This window comes from Piliocolobus tephrosceles, chromosome 6, assembly GCF_002776525.5.
Source record: "Piliocolobus tephrosceles isolate RC106 chromosome 6, ASM277652v3, whole genome shotgun sequence".
Lineage (NCBI taxonomy): Eukaryota > Metazoa > Chordata > Mammalia > Primates > Cercopithecidae > Piliocolobus > Piliocolobus tephrosceles.
Genome location: NC_045439.1, coordinates 134,418,365 through 134,435,131, shown reverse-complemented (window position 1 = coordinate 134,435,131; position 16,767 = coordinate 134,418,365). Strand labels below are relative to the sequence as shown.

Sequence of the window (16,767 nt, the reverse complement as noted above, 5' to 3'; positions counted from 1 at the left end):
GAGATGGGGGGGGGGGTGCCATGTTGGCCAGGCTGGTCTCGAACTCCTGACCTCAGGTGATCCACCCACCTTGGCCTCCCAAAGTGCTGGGATTACAGGCATGAGCCTCTACATCCAACCTAGGGAACATTTTTAAAAAATCTAATAATAGTGGTATTCTGGGGTATTCCTGATGAAATAAATATTAATTTTGCTCTTCTTAATGAAAAAGTAAGTTACTGATGTAGTTGCTAGGTTTACAAAACAGGTGAAAATAATGCAACTTCTACTCAATGAGTAATACCATAGGCACTATGCAAGAGTGTGGGCGAATATCCAAAGTTACGTGTCCCCCAGCGGCTGTAACTCCATCCTCCTGTGCATATGGAACGTTTTGCTGTTCTTTATGGTAATCACTTGCCTATCTTGGTGTTTATATATGGTGTGTGACAGTTATGGTGGCTGTGGGAACCATAACTTTAAGTTCTGTGACTTTTCTGTGAGTAAAACCAGCCATAATGTTGAATTAATGTCATTCCTCACATTGAATTTCCTTGTTGTTATAAGTGGAAGACTTATCACATATTTGAATAAAAGCTCCGTTTTCATTTTTGATAGCATGTTAATGACGGTGGTTAGGTGGATTAATTTTGTCATTTAATTAACATCGTCATTCAGTACAGTGAGGCCAACTTGGGAGAATATATATGGTCCAGTCTGAGGGGTGATATGGTTTAATCATACCTCTGTTCTCTCCTCCACTTGAAAGTAGAAGATACAAGACCATCATTATCCTTGGCTAATGACATAACACTTTAATCAAAAGTGTTATTATCCACTTCAGTAGATCCCAATAGTTTTGTGGAATTATCTTCAAAATGGGATTGGTTAAGTGGAGCATTGATTCAATTAATAGAACTGGAGACTATAGCATGTGATTTTCAGGCTTCAGAGCATCAGCACCAGTTACTCTTGGCTCTGCATGTGAAGGCATGGTTATTGGTACCAGAAATCAGGCAGAATGATTGCATTTGATTGCATTTCTGGGAAATGACAGTGTATGATATAAAACATAGATATCTATTGATATTGGGAAAGTGAGTAAGTTGAATAAGGTTCTGATTATTGCCATCAAGTGGACTTCAGAGAGTACTGCCCAACTCACCTGGGGGTCCTTTTATACATAACACGTGCAGGAGATACCAAGAACCAAAGGAGAGGTTTTTTGGCAAAGGACTTATGGCCTCTTTTCTTGTCCATCATCAAGCCACATTGAGAGTTAGGGCTGTTTTCCTGCCTAGGCCGTGGTGGTACTTCCTGGGTCAGAGGCATATAGTGGCTAAAGTGCCAGGGTCCTAGAAAAAGCCTGTGTCTGAAATCACTCTTGATCCTGTGTGAATTAACCTGAACTGAACACAATGTATTCACAGTCTAGGGACATTAAACCTGGGACCGATGCGGAAAGAGGCAAGGGGAAGAATCACAGATTACAAGAACCTCAGGGCCTCTGTTTGTCCTAGCCCCAGGAGGCTCCATGCCTTCTTGTGCTCAGGGCTCGTTTCTGCCCAGTTGCAGCCTTTCTCGATGTCACTGCATGCAGAGGCAGTGGGCCAGAAAGCCCATCCTTGTTTGCAGCTCCTCACCATTTCTCGTGGGTGTTGAAGATTTGCCCCCCTCCCCCCCCCGGTCTGGATGTTTTGTTGCTTCTTGAGGCTCCACTTGGAGAGAGCGCATGTGTGTCTTGGAAGGTAGCCTGCCATCAAGCTGGATCTCTGAGTCATGTCCAGGTGGTTACTGGTGGTCACTGTGCATGGAAGGGACTAACATCATCAGTGCCCCTACCTCCAGTGGCTCATGGTTTCCTAAGCAGTATCTCCAGGGCTGCCTCTCATCTCCTAATTGGCCCATAGCAATGAAGTTATCCAGTCATCTTTGGAGGGGAAATTCCTATGTTTTTCATTGACGCAGTCTGTCCTGGCTAATGTGCCAAACAGGAACATCCTCAAGTTGCTGGGAGGCCATTTGCTCATGTCCCCTCCACTCTGCCTCTCATTGCAGGCAGCTGTCCTCACATTCAGCCCAGAAACTCTGTTAAAGTTCCAGAAACAGACAAAATCTCCTTTGTGCATATAAAAGCTGATACAACTGAGGAATCTATGCCCCATACTAACTACTGCATGATGCAGGTGTCATCGCCCTGTGGACTCATTTCCAGGGTATGAGAAGCATTTTAAAATTGGGAAACGTAGGTGCTGGACACGGTGGCTCACGCCTGTAATCCCAGCACTTTGGGAGGGCAAGGCAGGCAGATCACGAGATCAGGAGTCTGAGACCAGCCTGGCCAATATGGTGAAACCTTATCTCTACTAAAAATGTAAAAATTATCTAGATGTTGTTATGGGTGCCTGTAATCCCAGCTACTCGGGAGGCTGAGGCAGAAGAATGGCATGAACCTAGGAGGTGGAGGTTGCAGTGAGCTGAGATCATGCCATTGTACTCCAGCCTGGGTGACAGAGTGAGACTCTGTCTTAAAAAAACAAAACAAAACAAAAAATTGGGAAACATAGACACCTCTCATTCTGAGGTCATCTGTTCAGAATTTGCATTTCCCAGTTTTGGTTTGGTGATTGAACAGTTTGCTAGCCCCATGAAGGCATGGCTTGAGGAGGGTCTCTCAGATCACACTTTGAAATGTTTCCTTCCTAACAGACATGCTCAGTTCTCAGGATCCTGAGCTGCGCATTTCACATCAGAGGCTGGGAGCCAGGCTAGCCCATTTGGGAGGGATCTGGCACAGTGGCTCTGCTGCCCCACTGCTTTCCCTGGGAACAGTTATTTGCATGCTAAACACCTGAGTGAACTAGGGATGCCAGTGCCCCAGCAGGTGCGTGCAGTTCCTCTTATCCAGTGACTTAGGCAGCAGAGGACACAGCTGGATTGACACCTCTGAATCCACGTCTCCTTGCCACACAAACAGGAAGGCAGCCCTCACTGAAGCTGCATATGCAAATATCAGATTTCCAAAGGGAAAGACCTGATAGAGGATATCTTCCTGAGTTGGTATTAATTTGCTTTTATAAAGCAGATTTTTGTTTTCTTTTTCTTTGCAGAAGCTATGTGGAAGCAGTGACCTGAATGCTTCTATGACATCTCAGCATTTTGAAGAACAATCTGTGAGTTGCATTCCTTAAAAAGAAACATTAAATGTTATAGATATTTCTCATCAAATGTTTGTGTTTGTATTTCTTTGCCTCTTTTATTGCTAAAAAAAAAAAAAAAAAAAAAAAAAGCCAAACCGTATCCACTTACAAAAACAGGCCTTGCAAATTTTGGCTGGAGGAGATTAATTCACTGTCTATTGGTTAGTCAGACTGGGATAGATTCTTCTAAAAATACAGAGTAACTATGAAATTGAGTGAGATAGTAAGGGAGATAAAGCCATTCTGAAGTGCTTTGAAGCTTTCAAAAGAAGGCTGTCAAGGGTGGCTTAGCCACAAGATCGATTAATTGAATGTCCAATAAGTGAATGATAAATGATCTTATCTGCCCTTTCCCTTTAAGGACAGTCAAAAGTTTGAAATGGCTCAAAAATTTAATTGGGCTCATGTAATAAATATTCAAAAACAGACTTGAATTCTATAATATGGCCTGCAGGAGTTGATGCATTTCTGGAGGAGGAAGTGACTGAGTTGCAGGGAGGTGAGACTGTGGGGATTAGAGTAAGAGACACTAAGAGTGGATGCCAGAGAATGAAAAAGAAGGGCGGAAAAGCCAGGAGAGCACTGGACAGAGACAATGTCCCTTGGGGACCCAGGGAAGGAGCATGTGTCAGGTGGACATGTGGGCTTGCGGGGGTATCAGCTGAGTGCCCAGAACTGAAATTTTACTGCACGTGGAGGAGGTCTACAGAGGTGATGGGGGTTGGTGGGAAGGGTGGAGAACATGACGGGGCATTTTACATCTGAACTCAGAAGTCGGGGCACATGTTCTTGGGAACCAGCCCTGCAGCGGCACTTCTTCCTCCTGTTGCCTCTCTTGGGACTGTACCCTGAGTTCTATAACAAGGGATCCTGCAGTAATTTAATGAGGGTATTTCAGAGGTTGGTTATCTCATTCTTGGAAGGTTAACCTTGCAAAGATGTAATCATATTTGCTTCTGAATTCTGATAAAATCCCACTGGGGAGCAATGTAAGGGACTTGTTAATAAAGCAAGGTAACCGAGTTGTCGTGAGGAGGAGTTGGGGATGACAGTTGATCTTCATAGTGGCCTTTCTTTTTTCCCTCCAAAATTAAGAAGTATTTCTGAAATTCTCTTGCTTGGGCCCAAGACATACTGTCTTAACTGCCTTCTCCATCTGTGCAGGTACCGGGGGAAGCCAGCGATGGCTTGAGTAACCTCCCCAGCCCTTTTGCGTACCTCCTCACCATACACCTGAAGGAAGGCCGGAACCTGGTTGTCCGAGATCGCTGTGGTAAGACCTGGGTCTGTTATAGTGGATGCAGCCTGGAAACTTCTTTCTCTCTGTCCTTGTATCAATATTGTCAGTCAGGCTTTGACATCACAGCATGGTTTAGGATAGACAGTAGCTCAAATCGAAGTCTCTCCAGGTATAAGACATTTGCAGTGAATTATTTAAACACACTAAGCCTTACTATTCTTTTTTATTATTAAGTGATACTATATAATGATACTAATAATCACATGAAGTTGTTTTAGAATGGAATGAGATAACTCTGATAGCATTATGCCTGGCATATAGCAACTGTTCAAGAAAATGTTTCCTCAATCCTACTTTACTTATTCATGAGAAAAATGTGAGCCCATCCTTAGTATAAGGTCATCAGATGTACACATTGACAGAAATGCCTTTGAAACTACCTGCCTTCTGCTTGAAATCTCACTGGACTCCCTCTAATAGCTAGTGTCTGCCTGTGATTGTTTTATTTACCTTTTACAAGCCTCTGTACCTAGCCATAAATATATACCTGTGTATTTTTAAATTAAGATGGGTCTACAATGTCCATATTGTTCTGCAATGAATTTTTAAAAAAAATGTACAGGTCTTCAAAATTGACCACGCTTTTCCATGTACATATATTGCCTTTATTTTAAATACTACGTTTATTCCATAGTATGATGTTTTGTTTATCTGTTTCTCTACTGATGGTAGCTATTTTATTCCTTCTGTCTCTGCACTATAAATGATGCTGTAATGAACATATCATATATGCTTCTGTGCACACATAAGGCTAAACCTTATATTAAAATGGCATGTGCTTAAGAGCAGACAGTGGAGCCAGACTGCCTGGGCTCAGATTTTGGTGTCTCTGTTCGTTGCTGTTTGATGTGAGAAATGTTGCTTGACCACTTGATGCCTTGGGTTGTTCATTTGTAAAATGGATAATAAGGTTAACCTACCTTATAGGCTATTGGGAAGGTGGCAGGCATTAACTTATATAATGTCTAGTGTTAAATTGAGTTTTTTCTTCTAAATTTTTATAATTCTTCATAATTTTCAGCATTGACATTTGTTATGTGTTGCAAATATTTTTCTCCCAGTCTGTTGCTTATCCTTAATCGTATGACCTCTTTTGTCCTTCAGAAGTTTTTCATTTCATTGTAGGCAAATATATCTGTTTTTTCTTTATGGTCTTTATGTATTCATTTGGTTTAGTAGTTAAGGCCCTTTTATTCTAAAGAGTTCTTTTTCTTGCTTTGGTTCTTAGACAGTTTCTCCTGGTCCTTCTCTATTGTGTTGTGGAACATCTTTTCAATAAAGGAAGGGTCTGTTGACTCTTTGATCTGTCTTCTGTGTCTCTTAGGTTTTCTTTTTAATTTTTCCCATGACTTTTTCCTCTCGGGAAGAATTCTTCAGCTTGATCTTCAGCCTTCTCATTTTCTTGTCAGTTGTTTACATTGTACTCTTCTGTTTACCAATTATGGTTTTCATTTTTATAACCTGTTTTGTTTGATGATCCCATCTCTTTTTGAGAATAGTAAGTATTCATTTAAAATATCCTGCTTGCTGCTGTGTTTCTTGGATGTCAGTTAAATGTATTGACTGTCTCTCATTTAGGACGTTATTTTCTTTTACCTGTTTGATTCTCTGAAGCGGGTTGCTTATCATTTTATTTGTGTGTTTCTGTTCCCCCATCTGTGGATGTTATTTTTGCTTACTGTGTCCTGCAATCAGTGATGATGAGGAGACCTCGGCATGCTGCAGGACAGGGTGAGCCGGTAGTTCAGGCTGGGTTCTTCCCATTCCTCCTGGTTATCACCTGCCACTTAAAGCTTTTCTGTCTGCATACGCCTGTGCTATCTGCTCTGCTTATCTTCAGATGCCTTTGCTGGACATTGCTCAGCCTCAAGGCATAGGACAGTGTTGGCCCATCCAGCTCTCTTTTTGTACTGAACCCACCAGTCACACTGAGTTGCACTGGCCATCTTACCTGCTGCCTCCAACCCTGGAGCATTCCTGGCTCACCTGCCACACACCCTTCCACCCTTCCACCCTCCTACCTTCCACTCCACCACTACCCGGAAACATCTTTGCTATGACTCTTTACTGCTCATGTCTCTGGATATGACTTCTTCCATGAACTGATCTCACCTGGCTTTCATCTTTCAGAAATGGATGAAGTATGGCCTTTTTTTTCTGAATCAGAATTTCTCTTCTCTCTCCTTGCTCATGTTTTTTCAGATGTAGCATTTTAAAATAGTGAAAAAATTATTGCCTACTTGTTGGTAAATAGTTTTTTGAAATCAAAATCATACTTTCTGTATCAAGTGTGTCCTTTCTCATTTCTATTATTATTATAAATGTATCTGTGTTTACAGCTGCATCTCTTATGTTCTTTTTAATGGTTTGGGGCAGATAGCATTTGATGCCTGAAATAATATCTAAAAGATGTAATCATAAACCAATGTAGGGGGGGCTTCCCACAAATATCCTGATTCTTGTCCCGATGCGACATAGTGTCCAGTGGTTACTTCTGTCAAAAATGATCGTTATCAAATTCATTTTGTGACAGTTTCTCTGGTGATCAGAAGAGTGTTCTAGAGAATGTGTTTTTTACATTACTAGGAAGAAAATGTTCTCAAGCTACACGTCCTGTTTTAAATTTATGGAATTTCTTCTTCTTATTTATTTATTTATTTATTTATTTATTTATTTATTTATTTATTTATTTATTTTTTAGACGGAGTCTAGCTCTGTCGCCAGGCTGGAGCGCAATGGTGCAATCTCAGCTCTCTGCAACCTCCGCCTCCCGGGTTCAAGCGATTCTTCTGCCTAATCCCGAATAGCTGGGATTACAGGCATGCACCACCATGTCCAGCTAATTTTTGTATTTTTAGTAGAGATGGGGTTTCTCCAGGCTGGTCTCGAACTCCTGACCTTGTGATCTGCCCACCTCAGCCTCCCAAAGTGCTGGGATTACAGGCGTGAGCCACCATGCCCTGCCAATAGTTTTTAAGTTTCGGGACATATACAGGCCCTGGACCTCTTCTATGGGCCAACTACTCCTTTTCTAGCTTTCTCCATTTTTTTTTTTTGTTGTTGTTCTTTCTCCCTCACTGGTGTCAGGCAATACTATACTTCTCTATCAAACTGATGCAGTTACAGCAGATTCCTAGCTGATGGTCAGTGCACTGATTAGATGATGAAGTCATTGCACACATCAGAAAATGATACAATAGGGCTTATGTGCACTTGCTCCATATCTTGCTGTTTGAAGACCATAGTCTGCTCTAACCCCAGTCATTGTCATCTCTCTCTGCAGAGTTTATCACAGTTAAAACATGTGAGAATTTGGTTTTTATTTTGTGCAAACCTAATATAATCCAAGTGTAAATACCCAATAAGGAGTCTAGGTCATAAACTGTGCTGTTTCAGTCCTTATTTCTTTTGAAACCAGTAGTAATTGTTCTTGTTTTTTTTTTTTTTTTCTTTCATTTTGGGGAACACTTTATCATTATCTATTAAGAAAATACCCCACTCTTTCAACAAGTTCACTTTTTATACCTTGGGGATATATAGTATGCCTTCCTATATTGTTACTATCTTAATTTCTGTTTGATTATCACAAGTATTAAATTAGTGATGAAGATGTGATCTTGAGCCTGCTCAGGGCAAGACAGCATTTGAGGGTCTACTGGGGGTTCAAGAAGGGGTCCTCATTACTAATACATGTGCTCCCTCATTCCTGCCTCCTTTGCCTAGGAACAACGTCACTTAACAATATAGCATTATTTTCTACGAAACCTGACCGAGACTCAGAATTTTTATCTAACACAATCCTTTGGACCAATAGTTCTCAAAATTGAATGAGCCTCAGAAGAATCAACTAATGAAAATGCACATCTCTGAGCCCCACACACAGATTCTCTGATTCAGTGTGTCTGGGGTGGGGCCAGGGAATTTGCATTTCTAACAAGTTCCCAGGTGAGGCTGATGTTGCTGGCCCAGGAACCACACATTGAGAACCTTTGCTCTAGGCAGTCCCTGTCACAGGTGGATGTTGGCAGATGAGAAGAAACCCATGCTTCTCCTTAGAGGTAGAGTTTCAATTCTTGATTATGTTAGCCACGACATTGTATTTTCCTGGAGCTTGTTCTCATTACCTGTTTGCTGTCTGTCACTGATCTCAGCTTTACTTAATTTTTGTATTCTTGGAATATAATTTAATTTAGTATTAACCCAATTAAAATAATTAGGTTCAAGAAACTGTGTGATATGCTAAAGTACTAACTATAAAATGTTTTTGGCTTGTCTATGCATTTACAATATTTAGGCTTTATAACATGTTCTCCAGTTCTGTAGATACTAAACCAATAGCTTATTGTTGCAATAGGAAGTATTGCAACAATACAGACTCAGATGGCACTTCTCCTATGCAATCTTTTATGTTTTTCACAGGCATAAGCTCTCTCTCACCTCAATCGTATACAGATTTTACCTTTATAAAACATATACCTTTATCCTTAATTGGGTAAATGACTGATCTGCCCTATTACAATCTTAGTGCTATATTAGGAGGAAGAATAGTTTATTAATCTTTGCATGCCCTCCTGTGATATACATGATGGTTTATACACAGAATATTTTTAATTAACTTTAGTTCTTCATTGAAGAAATCCAACTTCAGTGCTGGACTTAAGGAGCATTGAGGCCTGTTATAAAAGGAAAAATACCTTTGCAGAATGAACAGGATTTAGTCACTTACTCCCTTATTCAACAAGCATGTCTTGGGTTTCCTCAGTGAAATGAGCACTACACTGGTACTCTTCTGGGACTTGGTGATCAAAGTCAGCAAAAAGGATTTATATGATTTCCGAGATAAAAGACGACTTTCATACGGATCACCTGGTCCAGCTGCTGATTTAATGGAAGCTTTAATTCAGAAAATAGAAGCACAAAAGTTAAATGACTTGTCGAAGGTCACATTGGGAGGCAAGATTCAGGGCAGATAGGGTGGTTCAGTGGGACAAGAAGAGGATTTGGATTTGATCTACTACTTGGCTTTGTGACCTCACTGTACAACTTACATAACCTCTCTAAAATGGGTGTGATATGACTTGCCTTATAATGTGATTGTAAGGACTGAAAAAAGTAAAACACTATGGATGAGGCTGGGGGACAGAATGTTAGGTAAAATGAATCAGTCACAAAAAGACAAATATCCCATGTTCTCACTCATGTGTGAGCTAGAAAGTTGATCCATGGAGGTAGAGAGGAGAATGCTTACTACCAGAGGGTGGGAAGGGTGGGAATGGGGGAAGCGAAGAAGGATTGGTTATGGGGTACAAAAATACAATTAGAATAAGTTCTAGTGTTCAATGGCTTGGTAGGGTGACTCTAGTTAATAATAATCTATTGTATATTTCAAAATAGAAGATTTGGCATGTTCCCAACACAAAGACATGATATGTTTGAGGTGATGCATATTTCAGTTATGCTGATTTGATCATTACACATTGTATGCATGTATCAAAATATTACATGTACCCCATAAATATGTACTATTATTATGTATTAATAAAGAAGTATAGATGACATAGTGGCCTTCATGTAGAAAATAGGCAATAGATATATTGTTACAGTAATTAATGAATCATCATAATGCAAGTTGGCCATGTTCTTGACTCCCAGCACAGAGCTCATTGCTGTGTTCCATGTCAGCTCCTCCATCATTGCACTTGGACGCTTGGTCCTTAACTTGTGTCAGTTTGCCATTTTCTCTGTGCTCTCTCTATGATCTGTCTTCAGTGTAGGGTTTTTAAAATACAGCTCATCAATAAACAATGCAGGAGGTTAGGGTTGCCAACCCCTCATGTAGTCAGACATACACATATAACTTTTGAATTCCCCAAAACGCAGCTGCTAATGTCCTACTCTTCACCAGAAGCCTTACTGATAACATAAACAGCCCATTGGCACGTATTTTGTATATGTGTTTTGTACTGTATTCTTATAATAAGGTAAGCTAGAGAAAAAGTGTTAAGAAAATCATAAAAGGGAGAAAATAGATTTACTATTCGTTAAGTCAAAGTGGATCATCATAAAAGCCTTCACCCTTATTGTCTTCACATCCAGCTGGCTGAGGAGGAGGTGAAAGACCAGGGTTTGGTCTTGCTGTCTGAGGAGTTGCAGAAGAGGAAGAAAATCCTGTATAAGTGAACCCTTGCAGTTATTCAAACTCATGTTGTTAAGAGTCAACTGTATTTTATTTTCCTGTGTGTAATCATGCATTTAATTTTAAGTAAAAAATACACATATCTAATTAATCACATTTTTTTATTATGACAGAGGCTCCTTCAAAGGTATTCAAATGTGTTGCAAGCTTGATCATGGAGGAGCAGTAGCTTCAGAGCCTTTAATTCCAATTGCACAGTCTCTGTTTTTGAATTTTTTTTTTTTTTTTTTTTTTTTTAAGGGAGAAATTTTTTTAGGGAGAACTCCTTCCTTTGCTAAGGAAGGAGTTCTGCATTTTCTTTGGATTGTTACATAATCATTACTGTGTATGTTAGTTTCTGACTGGAACATGGATTAGTAAACTTTTTATGGCTTTGTGGGCTATAAGTGAAAATTAACTCTTGACATAGTGAGAAAGCAGCTATAGACAATAAACAAATGAACATAGTTGTTTTCCAATAAATATTTATTTACAAAAACAGGCAGTTGTCTGGATTTAACTGATGGGCCAAAGTTTGTTGACCTCTGCCTAGAATATCATGGTCTGATTTTTGGATTCTTGCTTTTAAAAACTGCTCTAAGAACATTATCTACAACAAAGATGGTATAATCTAATTAGGCAGTCATCAAGAGTTGAGGCTAATGCTTTCAGCAGAAGTGTCTTGGAAATACGACATGAAATAATGCAGAAAAATCTAGAGATGTTGAGTAATAAAAAGTCATTTTCTTGCTATTTAACTGAGCAGTGGAGTGGAAGAATATGGTATCTCCCTTAGGAAAAGACAGCTCACAAACCCCAAGAAAGGGTATTAAAAAGTGCTTAGGCGGTTTGTGATTGAGCATAGGAAGTTTTCAGTGACTTTGCCCATGAGGAAACACATACAGAAGAGGACTCTCAGATACCAGAGTTCCCTGTCTCTGCTGTGATGCCATCAGCCAGAGGCTGGGAAATAGGCTTCACTGGCATAAAGAGCTGTGAGGTTTTATCTGAATCACTCCCTTCCCTGGTTCAGACACAGAGCTGGTTTGTTAAGCAGGCTATCAAGGCGAGATTTTGAGCTTTTTTGGGGAGTTTTGGTGAAGATTGCTAAACTACACAATTGTTAATTGTTCTTTAGAAAGACTCATGAGGAAGTCTGGCTTCAGAACAATGGGCAGATTTAGCAATGGTGTCCGGAAAGGGGTAATGTTGTGTAGTTGTCACCAGGACACCTCAGGGTCTTTAGCTGTCCACCTCTCTGTGTGTCTGTGTGTGCATATTTAAAAAAACAAAAACCTATGGGTAATTAAAAATGAAGTTGGTGGGAGACTAATAACTCCCCGTCTTAAGCATGCTTAATACCCATGAATAATCATGGACACAGAAGACTATCATGGGAGGCTGAGAAGTTTGGGTTAGGTAGCTCTGGAAGTGTGGCCACATTTAGAAGATTGTTCCTTGCAGGTGGTTTTCCAGTTCTTCAAGAATTTCCTTTGAATCTTTGGCATGTGGGCCTTCAGCCTAGACAAGACTAGGTCTGGTATTGGGGAGCTCAGGAGTAAACTAAGCAGCCCTGTTATTATTACTGTTATTATTTCTTGTTGGATGACTTTGGCTCTGTAGTGGTCTAAGAACGAGTCTTATTCAGATGCTGTCAATGGTCCAGGCGTGGCGTTGAGCTCACCTTCGTTAGTAATCCCCGGAAGAGGAATGGCCGCCATCTTCCTGCCTCTCGTCTGTCTCAGCCATTGCCTGTGTGTTGTGTTCATCTGACCCTGCCTTTCCCCTCTTCTGTTTCTCTCATCTTTCTTTGCTCGTTCTACTCTCCTTTTCTTCATGCAAACGTTTTCCTTTTATTTCCTTATATTCCCCTTTTCCTTTCTATTATTTTCCAGGATGTTATACAAGATGTATTGTTTTTGACCAAGTAGGACTTATACTTGTTTTAACTTCTTGATCTGAGTAGCTCTTGGCAGTCTTAAACTTTGAGATTGGTAAAGCAGAAGAAATATGTGAGCAATCGCTTTTAATTCCAACTGCTTCATGATTTGGTTGATGCGTGGAGGAAATTGAACCCTGGGTCAATTTCCCATCAGAAGGAACGTGGCCGAGAAGGAGTTGTTCTGGCGTCTTAGAGCTGGTGCTATGCTCCAGGCCGGGCTTGAACTTTAGCCTTGTGATATGGGCAGGTCTCTCGTCCTGTGCAAAATGCTCAGCTCATACTCTGTTGGCTCCTAGAACACGAATAGGTGGAAAACAATAGCCCTCGCATTAAAACCCTATGTTTTTCTGTAATGTTAGGCAGTTGTAGTAGTTTACCTCTGTGGGCTGAGGGAATACTGTGTTGCTGGTGCCCTCTTGTGGCCACTCTGCAGCGTTGCAAAAGTAAAAGAAAAGAGAGTTGAAGTTCGCTGTCACATTACTAGGGCCATGAGCATCACTTCAGCTGTCAGTTGAGGTTTAATGGTTTTCTTTTTTGATGCAAGTTTTAGTGGATGAAAATTCATAAACACTCATTCAGAAAACTGCTCTCTTTCTCAATTTCCAGCGCAGGTAGATATCTGACAATCGTTTTTAGAGCAATGGCAGCTTTATTTGCAGATAATGGAAAAAAATGTACTACGTTAAGTCATGTTCGTATTTAAAAGGAGTAGTTCAGAGAAAAACTTAAAGATCTCTTGATACTGTGAAAATTGTGCTATGTAATCGGTGTTACACAGCATAATTTTTAATATTAAATAATTATTGTTTATCATGTTATTAAATTATTGTTGTTTAATACATTACTAAATTGTTACCAAAAAGTTCAAAAAGTTCAAATGACTGATTTAAGTCCTGGTTTTCTTTTGCTATTTAGCAGGCTAATTTTTATGATGTTTCTAGAACTCTATTGTATACTGAACAGCGGTATAACTTCCCAACAGGTGTGTTCTGAATGGGATGTACTGAAGTATTCATTGTGGTAGCCCTCTGGGCACCTCTGTTAGGCTTGGGCCAGCCCCTCAGCAGTCTCTTCCGTAAACTCTGCTGTGCCCTAGAGACATAATTTTCTTTTTGTGCCATGATGTGACGTGTTGAAGAGTGCTGGATGGTGGGTGAGAGTCATGCATAGGCTTTAGACGTGGACCACCCGAGTTTGAATTCTAGCTCAGACATGGTCTAGCCATAAGCCTGCTAGGCTTATGGTACAATTAACCTGGTGTGTGTGCTTGTGGAGACTTGGTGGTGGTGGTGAGGTGGGGCCGTGGGGTGGGTGGAACTGAAACGGTAATATGCAATAAATATTAGCTATTATTATGGCCGTGTGAGTTGTCATAATTATTCTTGGAATAGTTATTCTAGTTTGGGTTTTGCTTTTGCATTTTGCCTGTGGGAACAGGAATGACTTTGTAATTTTTCCCATCGTTTTTATTGTAGGCCTATCTTCCCAGTTTCCTCATCAACTTTTGAATCTTTTGTGTATCTTTTACTTCTTTTGAGATAGATGTTCCTCCCCCTGCCACCACCACTACCTCTAACCTGGGTGGTGTGAGGGTTGTGAAAGGTGTTTTCTGAGGTCAGGTCTTATTTTCTGTGAAACGGGAGAAATGAGAGACTCTTTTAAAAGGCACTTTATTTGAATAAAGACTGTCGTGGATTGAGATTTTATTTTCCCCATTATAAATTTGACCTAGAAAATGCCCGTTCAGATATTATAGTGACCAACATGAGTAAAACTGGCATTGATGAAGGCACACCCCTAGGCCTTACCAAAATTCTGAACATTACTCCATTGCCCCAATTTTTTTTTTTTTTTTTTTTTTGAGATGGAGTCTTGGTCTGTCACCAGGCTGGAGTATAGTGGCATCATCTCAGCTCACTGCAACCTCCAACTCCCTGGTTCAAGTGATTCTCCTGTCTCAGCCTCCTGAGTAGCTGGGATTACAGGCATGCCCCACCACGCCCAGCTAATTTTTGTGTTTTTAGTAGAGATGGGGTTTCACCACATTGGCCAGGATGGTCTCGATCTCCTAACCTTGTGATCCACCTACCTCAGCCTCCCAAATTGCTGGGATTACAGTCATGAGCCTCCATGCCTGGCCCACCCCAATTTTTAAAATCTATTTTTCTTTCTAAAGTGAAAGAGAATCTGGCTTTTAAATGTTTAATTACCTGGTGTTTTCTCTCTACACGTTTTTCTCTGTATTATGAAAACTTTATTTTGGAGAAGAAATTAAAACTTAGTAGGGTATCATACTTTATTCAATCAACATTTCGAATTTTGCTCACAATTGTTGATATTAGGAATAATGCCACAACAAACATGCTTATGCCTTAATCTGTGTGTACAGCTTACTTTTTCATATGTTCGCCAGTAAGTTATATTTATTCAGTTGGATTGTATTTTTTCTGTTACATGATTTGAGCATTTCAGGATTCTCATTACAAAATTGCCATTTTATTGTTGAGAAAGACCTATTTTGTTGACCTACTGGTATGTGAAAATGGGCCACTTTTTGTTTCTCACCTACCTTGTATGTAGAATATTGTTGTTGTTGTTTGAGAACGAGTCTCGCTCTGTCGCCCAGGCTGGAGTGCAGTGGCATGATCTCAGCTCACTGCAACCTCTGCCTCGGGTTCAAGCGATTCTCCTGCCTCAGCCTCCTGAGTAGCTGGGATTACAGGCATGTGCCACCACACCCAGCTAATTTTTGTGTTTTTAGTAGAGATGGGGTTTTGCCATATTGGCCAGGCTGGTCTCGAACTCTTGACCTCAGGTGATCCCCCCACCTCGGCCTCCCAAAGTGCTGGGATTACAGGTGTGAGCCACCGTGCCCAGTCAGATCTTTGTTATTTTGATAGAAGGAAAGTGTTGTCTTGTTTTTTTTTCTTTAAATTGTATTCATCAATTTGTACCTTTAAATATATCTGGTTAATGAGATATTTGCTTCTCTGCATAGTCTGTTCCATGCATCACTGTTATTCATTCTGTCTCCTGGACATGTTCACGTGCATTTTGTTTTTTTTAAAGTTTGTCACTTGCCTTTAGATTTTATTTATAAAGTTTTTGTTGCAAAAATATTTTTAATCTTACGATTCTTTTCTGGAAAATGTCTTCATTTTTTTATCTAGAAAGCTTCTTGAGAGACACGTACATTGACCTACATTTATTCTCTTTTCTATCTAGTTTTACATTTATCTCTTTGATCTGTATCAAAGCAGGAGCTTAGTTTTACTGTAACCAAATGGCTATCTAACTAACTAGGACTAAATATTTCTTTTCCTAATGATGTGACGGTCACTTTGTAAGTATACATTAAATTGCAACACATATTGTAGTCTGCTTCAGCAATTTCTCTTTGATTCCTGTTGATGTTTTTCTCTTGTTTGACATCAGCTCCACACCAGAGTTTTACTGTATTGAAAATTCAGTCCTTTTTATTTTGCAACATTTGGGATTTGCTTCTCATTGGAGTACCTTCTCTGAACACCAGATGGCATGAGATCATTGGCCACATCTGGGCCAGTGTATCAGAAAAATTGTCATTCAAGAGCAAATGTGAACCTTTCAAAGATTCAGACACCCATTCGGTAACACAGGAGTGGTTTTCCTTCACTCTTTGAGCTTTGGTAGCTTGCGAATGTCCTGCAGTAAGTGATTGGAGCTGAGTTTTAAAATTGGTTTCTGTTTATTCCTTTGCCACCTGGTACAGAGCATCACTGGACGTGTTTGTCCCAACAGCCTTTAATGTATTCCCACAACTGAACCCTTTCCTCTGAAGATTTTTGTTGTATGGTTTTGTTTTGGGAATCTGTGTGGACTTGTGGATTGATCAGAATGTCCTGATACTCTGCTGCTTTGTAGAGTCATTTTATCTGTTTCTGTGGAATCCCATCTCAATTCCTATGAAGTGCCTTGGAGCAAAATTGGGATATTTTCTATTCCTGCTGCATGTAAGAAAATTGCTTTACACCCAACCAAGCATCATTGGTTTGAATTAAATGTGGCATGTCTTCTATTTGCTTGATTGGGTCTTCTCTAGAGGGGGTGGTTTTTATCAAGTGTTTGTTTCTTCTTCTTCTTCTTTCTTCTTTCTTCTTTCTTCTTTCTTCTTTCTTCTTTCTTCTTTCTT

General features: G+C 40.2%; 1 protein-coding gene across 3 annotated transcripts in view; it reads left to right on the top strand.

Moving 5' to 3' along the window:
* The window catches only part of MCTP2 (multiple C2 and transmembrane domain containing 2), a 269,346-nt gene that overhangs the window by 83,371 nt on the left and 169,208 nt on the right, over positions 1–16,767 (top strand). For all 3 annotated transcript variants that reach the window (XM_026455447.2, XM_026455445.1, XM_026455446.1), the window contains 2 exons: positions 3,090–3,152; positions 4,344–4,452. In XM_026455447.2, the coding sequence (XP_026311232.1) occupies positions 3,123–3,152; positions 4,344–4,452 (139 nt within the window). In that variant the 5' untranslated portion in view covers positions 3,090–3,122. The remainder of the gene's footprint in view (positions 1–3,089; positions 3,153–4,343; positions 4,453–16,767) is intronic.